General features: G+C 34.9%; 1 protein-coding gene and 1 long non-coding RNA gene across 4 annotated transcripts; both read right to left on the bottom strand.

Moving 5' to 3' along the window:
* Window positions 1-201: 201 nt before the first annotated feature.
* On the bottom strand, window positions 202-2,662 carry LOC125193397 (uncharacterized). 3 transcript variants are annotated; one of them, XR_007171570.2, is made up of 5 exons: window positions 2,480-2,662; window positions 1,870-1,998; window positions 1,486-1,551; window positions 684-1,342; window positions 202-539 (listed from the first exon to the last, which is right to left on the bottom strand). It is a non-coding gene; the product is annotated as an uncharacterized LOC125193397 (long non-coding RNA). The 3 variants fall into 3 exon arrangements; XR_016128648.1 differs by having other exon boundaries at window positions 684-1,551; XR_016128649.1 differs by having other exon boundaries at window positions 684-1,551; window positions 1,870-1,965.
* Window positions 2,663-3,709: 1,047 nt separating this feature from the next.
* LOC125193706 (lectin-like) lies at window positions 3,710-5,283 on the bottom strand. The gene has a single exon (XM_048091573.2). The coding sequence runs from the start codon at window positions 5,281-5,283 to the stop codon at window positions 3,805-3,807; it is 1,479 nt and encodes a 492-aa protein (XP_047947530.1). The 3' UTR covers window positions 3,710-3,804.
* Window positions 5,284-8,658: the final 3,375 nt, after the last annotated feature.

The following is an 8,658-nucleotide window of genomic DNA, read 5'->3' as shown; positions in this document are numbered from 1 at the left end:
ATTTAGAGACATTATAAAAAACGTTCCTAAATATTATTTAGAGACACTATTATAAAGCGTCCCTAAATGCAAAAGGGACATTACAATATTAATAATATGTAATGATATCCATCACATCTCTGAATGAAATTCAAACAAATAACCTAACTATATTGCAAACTCCCAATATTGAAGGAATCGAACCAACATGAAGTCAACAAATATACCAAGAACATTGGAAACTTTTCATTTAACACTAAATGCCAAGTGTAGAAGTGTACAAGAATGTACCAAAACCACTAGAGACTTCAAACAAAACAAAGTATAATGAAATTAAGCTAAGCACAACAATTTAGCAATCCAAAATTGAGATACACATCGTGCTTATTGTACTTGGCAGCTTTCCAGCAAGTGTAGGCCATGGAGAATTGATAGAGATTAGTGAGCAGAGGCGTGGCCATGAGATTGGTGGGGCCATCAATCTCGGCATCCAGCTCCTGCTCCCGCTCCCGCCTCCGCCATTGAGGCAAATCGTATTGAAGAAAGGTTAATTGGTGCAACTGCATGTATTGTATTTTTACTTGCCACTCCAGTTCTACTATATTACCGACTACAGTTACAACTACATGACTAGGATGATTTCATTCAACATGCATCTGTCAAAATATGCAAAAATAGGAAACCAGAAATCAAATCAGGCTGACCTCTTCATCTACTTCTAGCTGACCATCAAAGCGCAGTAGAACCGAAAGTATCTATGAGTCATCATCATGGAGCAATTAGAGATAACATTGTAAAAAGCAAGCAAGAAAGTAACCTCAATAGGAACAAAACCAAATGTCAAACGTTTGATAGAGTTCTAAGCTGAAATAGCCAACAATACTACGAACTTTTAACACTTATTCCACCTTTTATTTTGATATATGTTCCAAGTACTCGAGTTTAAAAGTCCAAGCACTTACATACCTAGCTGGAATTGGGACCAATCTGCTGAAATAATTGAAGATTATCACTTTGAAAACAAAAGTTAATAACCCATCAAGCCAACTTAATGAATGTACTTAGACTAAGAATCCATGAAAAAGTATAGTGATTAAGCCACCACAAAACCAATTGCTTAATGTCCTCACGCTTTCAACATATTAACTTGCAACAAACCCCAAGTAAACATCAACTGGCCTATCTCCTGCAACAAGATTGAAGGCAGATGCTCCAAGGTAAATAAATACAATGAATTTCACATAAAAGGGAAGAAAACATCACCATACTTTCAAATTAACCGAATTTCATCCTTCTGAACTGAATAGGTATAAGCGTAAGGTGGTTAAACAAAGCATAGTAACGTTAAAATTTTCAAAGATATCTGCAACGAGAGAGTGACTTAAGATATCACAAGTATAAAATGAATAACAATACCATAAAAAAGAGAAACATAGAAATTAACTGGTTGAAATGAATAGTAACACAGTAAAGAAAGTTTACTATTCTATATTGCACCAGACATACCTCAAGCAGAAACCTCAGGAATTCAAATGATCAAACTTGACTGCACATACAGAGGGTTGTCCACAACTGCATAACAAACAATTGGTTGCAAAATGGAAAGCAACAAAGAGATTAATCTCACAAGATTACATTATAGGTTGATATAAGAAATGTATTCATAAGTTACTAAAAAACTCTATATCATATCAGTATGATTGGCTAAATCACCAAACTTGACATGCTAAACAAATCAAACTATTATCACATTCACAAGTAATGATTTAAGAAGTTAGTTTATAAATAATTACATAAGCTTGCTATCATGTCAAACAAAACCAATCAATTAGAGCATATAACAATATTACCAAAGTTTCTCACAGTATTAAAACTTACAAAACAACTTACATTTTAGAGCTGCAAAGTGCAACGTAGAGAATTCCTCGATTGAAACCAATTCTAGCACAATGTTTAATAAGAAACTCCACAATTTTGACATGTCTCCTTTTGCCAGAGAGATATCCAGGAAGCAGATTACTGTATTAGTATACAAGTTATGGACTTAAATAAAAAACTGCACATCGAACAATGAAAGCATGACATCGAATTTATAGAAGTATTCCCAAAAATAGATACATATGTAAAAGCATGCCCTAGAGCAAATCATCATTTTTATTTGTTTTGGATTCAACGTAAACCGACGAGAGATGCGAGGGGGAGAAATCAGTAGTCCTAATGAAACAGGGAAAGGCACTTGATTGAACCTAATTTTACGAATTGAACCTATTTCATCTCACTAAATCAAAACGAAACATGAGATTAGACTCAATTTTCCGAATTGAACCCGGTCCATCTCAATCATTTTAACATATATACTGACAAACACAACAAAATCGATCTCAACACACCAATCCTATCGCGAATGAGTAATTTCACATCTTTCTCCGTAAGCTTAGAGAAGAAGCATTTTGCTTAAGCGGCGGAGATGTTTGGATAACACAGGGAAGGTGATCGTTACCGACAGTGGAGCAACGACGGTGAGCATGGTGAAGGAACAACGACGGAGCGCGGTGGAGGAGGGGCGGCGGAGATAGAGCCGCAGAGGCGATAGCAATGGGTGGAATAACGGTTTGTTGTGGGGTTTATTCCCAATCTTAATGATATTTTTCTTTTTTATCTCCATTTCTAATTGCTTCGGAAATTTTGGTACGCAATTTTCAATACGTCTCTGATTTAAGAAATTTGGGACGCAAATTATGTAATGTGTCTTTGGTTGAAGTTATTTTGGGACACAATCTATAACGTGTCTCTGATTTACATTATTTTGGGACGCAATCCGTAACGTGTCTCCGATTTAAATTATTCTGAGACGCAATTATTAATGTGTTTCTAATTTAAAGACATTTTCTATTTGCGTCTTTAATTTTATAATTTTACAAAATTTTCCAACGCAATTAATTGCTTCTCTAATTTTGAGTCTTTAATAACTTGATTTGTTGTAGTTTTTATGCTTAAAAAGTTGTCCTTGTATGAAAAAAGGGATATTGCAAATTTAGTACTACTACCTCCATTAGTAGAGGACACAAATATTAATCCAAAATAAATAAATTAGTTTATTCGAGTTTATTCAAGTACATCAGAACAAGTATGTCTTGTTAAACAAAGACATGTTTAATAGTTTAATTCAAAACTCAACAAAAAAAATGCTATGTGATACATCTTGATGAGCAGTTGTACCTGTCATGACCCTAGAGCTATATATCAATATTAAAATTTTTCCACATATTCCCAAACTAAACAAATAATCATCATAATCTACATTGCAAAGATTATGACATAATTCTACAAATATTACGTCCAATATATCTTTCTTTAATTGAGCAAAATATATTAAGGAAGAAAAAATAAAGAGAACAATGAAGGGTTTTAAATGTTTGAAATGCAAAAGGGCCTTTACATTATGCTTCAGACAATCCGAAAGGTGAAGCTCCCTCAATAGAACACTCACTTAAGCCGTATAATGCACTTCATTTACTCAATTTCGATCTGATTCATATTGAACAAAATGCATCAATGTTATGGATTTTGAATTCGGAACTAGTAACGAGACTAATGAGAACCCACCACTGGCTCCGCAGAACCACCGGAAAACGTTAAACCATAATTAATTCTGCAACTAAACCATATAAACTGATTCCATTCCAATCTCACAGGCCTCGTAATGAAGCTAATAAAGAAGTGATACATATAACACATCAATAAGTTGGTCATTAGCCTTATTTTTGGATGTAACGATCATTATTTATCATACACACACTCACACACATACACTAAAACCATAAATCACACATATTGGCGAATTTTGGCGTCCTCCAATTCGCGATTGGCACCAGTTTTCACAAGAGTGGAAGTGAAATACCACGATATGACGTCGAAGACGGCGACTACGCCTCCTGTGCTGGCGGAGATCCCGACTTCAACCTGCTGAGTAAGAGTGGTGCTCAAGTCGTGTACATAGCTCACCTGAAAAGTTTGTGAGCCTGCGGTGGTGATGTGAACGCTGATCAATTTGGAAGCTTGCTGGTAGTTGATGCGAGCAGTAACCTCCTGCCCAAGAATTGCATCGCCGACGTCGGTTGTATTTTTGGAAACATTTGAGTCAATGTCAATCCCAACATGACGGTAATTTGGATCATTAGGGTTGATGAAGGTGTCGAATTCCACCGCGAACACGGAAGGATTTTGCGATCCAAAGATTCCGAAGGAGCCACCGGAGGATCCGATTGGGTTGCCTACGGCTTGGATGAAGAAGGTGAGGCCATCGCCTGGGTTTGAGTTAACTGGGTTGATGATGAATTTTAAGGTGGTTTCGAAGTCGACCTGCGCTCCTTCTTCCCAAAACTGGATGGGGTTGGAATACACGGCTCGGCCAACGCGGTATTGTAGCGGGTAGCCTGAGCTGTTGGTGTTGATTAAGCGGAGGTAGGTGGAGTCGGATGGGAAGTGGGCGTCGCCTTGGTAGAGTAGGTCCGTCGGCTGCTGGCCGTAGAAATCATATTGGAAGGAGGTGGTCTGCCCTAGAGTTGAAGAGTAATCCCAAGCTATGACGTCGAAGATGGCGACTGCGCCTCCTGTGCTGGCGGAGAGTCCGACTTCAACCTCCTGAGGAAGAATGGTGGTCAAGTCAAACACATAGCTCAGTTCGAAGGTTTGTGAGCCTGCGGTTACGTGAACGCTGATCAACTGGGAAGATTGCTGGTAGTTGATGCGGGCAGTCACCTCCTGCCCCAGAATTGCGTTTCCCACGTTGGTTGTGTTTCTGGAAGCATTTGATTCAATGTCAATCCCAACATGACGATATGAGCCTAAGACGTCAAATTCCACGGCGAAGACGGATGGACCCGAACCGTATATGTTAAAGATTCCAAAGCTGGCGCCGGTGTAACCGAGTGGGGTGCCAACGGGCTGGATGAAGAAGGTAAGTCCATCGGCTGGGTTTGAGTCAACGGGTGTGATGATGAATTTGACGGTGGTTTCGAGGTAGAACGGCGCTCCGGCTTCCCAAAATTTGATGGGCTGGGAATACACAGCCCGACCAGTGCTGTGCCACCACGGGTAACCCGTGCTGTCGGTGTTGGTCAGGCGGAGGTAGGTGGAGTCGGACGGGAAGTGGGCGTGGCCTTGATAGAGTAGCTCGGTTGGCTGCTCACCGTTGAACTCATACTTGAAGGAGGTCGTCTGCGATCGCGCTGTGTTGGCGATCGCAAGGAGCAAGGCTATGCAGGAAAGGAGTGGAATTAGGGTTTGAAGAAGCTTTGCCATGGTTATATTTTGGATTTGGTGGATGCTTTGGTTTTCTCTTGCTTCTATTTATAGTAGTCCAGGGCATATTATAAAAAATTATACTTCCTGCTTCCCTTAAAATTTGACCTCATTTGACCCGTCACGAGTTTTAATAAATGTAATAGAAGGTGGGTTAAAAAAGTTGGTGGCGTGTGGGTCCTACTTTTATATACTCCCTCCGTTCCACGGTAGTAGAGGCGTTTCTTTTCGGCACGAGATTTAAGAAAAATTGTATAAAGTGGGTTAAATAAAGAAAGAATAAAGTAAAAAGTGAAAAAGGTAGAGAGATGAAGAAAGAATAAATTAAGAGAGAGTAAAGTAAGAGACAAGAAATGTGTTGACTTTTGCTATAAAAGGAAATGATTCAACTACTACGGAACGTACCGAAATGACAAAATGACGACTATTAGTTTTAAAATAAAATGTGAGTGGAATGAGTTAGTGGAACGTAGATCCACTACCAAAATTGTTAAAAGTGAAAGGTGACAAATATTTAAGGATGAAAAAAAAAAGAAATAAGTGACAAATTTTCAGGAAATGAGGGACTAACTTCTTCACATCTCAATCACCTAACGTGACTTAATTTTCGTCTAATTATTAGTCGGAGGGAAACCTGTCTTTCCAATTATGAAGTGTTTTATCAATTAGACTCCAACGGCAAATAGACTCAAATCTTTTCGTTCTAGGATATTCATAAAAAAATACTGCATCCATTACTCATTAATTGACATTATTTGATTTGACATGATTTTTAAAAAAATATATAGTGAAAAATAAATAAAAAAATTATTGAATTTAATTCTCATTTTATATATTAATTTTATAATAAAATATAAGTGTAATGAATTTGTGGAGTGAGATCCATCAATAAAAATCGTAAAAAGGAAAAGTGTCATTAATTGGGGACGGACAAAAAAATATTGGTGTCAATTAACAGGAGACGAGGGAGTAGTATTATAAAAAAGTTTCCCTCAAAATATTACATTATACTTGCTCCATCCCAAGTTATTTGAGTCATATTCTATTTTAGGCTATTACAAGTTATACTTTAGGAATTTTCTTTAATGGCTAAAAATAAACAACTAATTTCAACAGTTTTATTTTTTCTCTTACTTAACTCTCTCTTCTTTTTCATACTTTATTCATCCACCTGCTTTATTTTATCTTCATTTCATCCACTAAACACACTTATGCCGAAAAGAAATGTGTCAAGTAAAATTGGACAGATGGAGTATTATTCTAACCACCTTTAATTTACCCATTTTTACTCATTCTCTCACTTAATTTATCAATTTCTCATTAAAACTAGTACTCCCTCCGTCCCAAGGAAGATGACCCCGTTCTTGGGCGGCACGAGATTTTATGCAAATTTATTTTATGTGTTGAGATGAGAGAGTAAAGTAAGAGAGAGGAAATAAAGTAGAGATAAATGTGTTTCCATATTAAGTAATGGGTCATCTTAGTTGGGACAAACTAAAAAGGAAAGTGGATCATCTTCAATGGGACGAGGGAGTATCATCCACTCTAGAGACTACTTTTGTTACTCTCCCCGTCCGATAAAAATAAGTACACTTTCTTTTTTTTCGTCCATTACACATAAGTATCTCATTTGCATTTATGGAAAGTTCTCCCAAACTCATTACCTATATACTCAATTTGTTTACAAGTTATGTCACTAGGGTCTACCATCAAACACTAATAATAAAATGAGTCATACTATTCACTATCACTATTTTAACTGCATTTCTTCTCATCTCTTTTACTTTATCAATTATATATTAATTCACGTGCCCTGTCCTTAAATTTTTGGGAACAAAAAAATTGTAAATTATATCCTAAATATTCATTTAAAAGAACCTCCTATTTTCATGATAAATTATACTACTGTATAGTATCAAAAACTATTTTTTCCTGAACGATAGTTTTGTTAGCCTTATATTCTAAAATAATGTAAGAATGGTACTCCCTCATTCATAAAAAAAACAATCTCATTTTGTTAATTTGAGGTATCCACAAAAAAAGAGTCTTATTTTAAAATTGAAAATTTTATTTTACTTAAGCCACTTTTTCTCCTTTCTCTTGTCTCTCCACTTTATTCAGTTTTTCTCCTATTTTATCAATTATTTATTAAAATATGTGCCATACATAAATGAACCTATTTTTAACAAAGAGAAAAAATAGTAAATAATTTTATTATTTAAAACTTGTGTTCCTTCAATAATTCATATTCCATATATTTATAGGGGATAGAAGAGAGTAATGCTTTGCATTATAAAATGATCAAAATATATTGTATGTAACGCCAAAAAATAATATTGTTGTTTAAATGAACCTATTTTTAACAAAGAGAAAAAATAGTAAATAATTTTATTATTTAAAACTTGTGTTCCTTCAATAATTCATATTACATATATTTATAAGGTAGAAGACTGTAATGCTTTGCATTATAAAATGATCAAAATGTATTGTATGTAACGCCAAATAATAATATTGTTGTTTACACATATTAATTACTTATGTTATACCAATAAACGGACAGGTGTGCAGCCTAAATTGTTTTCCCTTTGTTAAATAGAATACTTTTATTGTTTTGTATAATCTGATAAATAAATGCATATTATTTGCACTAATATAATGTGTACAGTCCACCAGATCGGACTTCCTTTGTCATATAGTACAATTTTGAATTTATTTTTATATAATATTGTGCATTAAAATTATTTGAGTCAAATCTAGCAATATTTAGATTAGCATTGAAACCCCCGCGTCTCATGCACGTCAATTTTTAATGCTTGAATATATTTAATGTACTCCATCCATCTGTCTTTTATTAATCGTTTATTTTTATTATATTTATATTTTTTCCAATAATTATCTATTTTCACTTTTTATTACAAACAGTACTACTTAGCATCTAACATAACTTGAATTTTCGACTAATCAATATAACATTGCTGTACATATAACAAAAAATCTCGTGTTTCCACGATAAATCATACTCTCTTTTATCACTATTAAATGTTTTATATTTGACAGGTCAGATATTAAGAAATTATTTAACTTTATAAAGAAATGAGGTTGAAAAAATTGATGAAGTGTGGATTCTATTTCTATATACTATCTTCATCCACAAAAACTAGACTAATTTTATCATTTCTGGGTGTCCACCAAAATTAAACCATTTCTAAATATGGAAAGTTTTAAATACATACTAACCTTACACATTATTCTAAATATGATCTTCACCATCTATTAACACTATTTTCACCATGTTTTTCCTTCCTCACTCTTACTCTACCAATTGCACATTAAAATCTGTGTCATTTACAACTTTGTCTATTTTTTGAGGATATG

This window comes from Salvia hispanica, chromosome 4 (genome assembly GCF_029641045.1).
Source record: "Salvia hispanica isolate PSC_SH4W2 chromosome 4, Shi_PSC_v1, whole genome shotgun sequence".
NCBI classification, from domain to species: domain Eukaryota; kingdom Viridiplantae; phylum Streptophyta; class Magnoliopsida; order Lamiales; family Lamiaceae; genus Salvia; species Salvia hispanica.
This window is presented reverse-complemented; position numbering and strand designations above follow the sequence as displayed.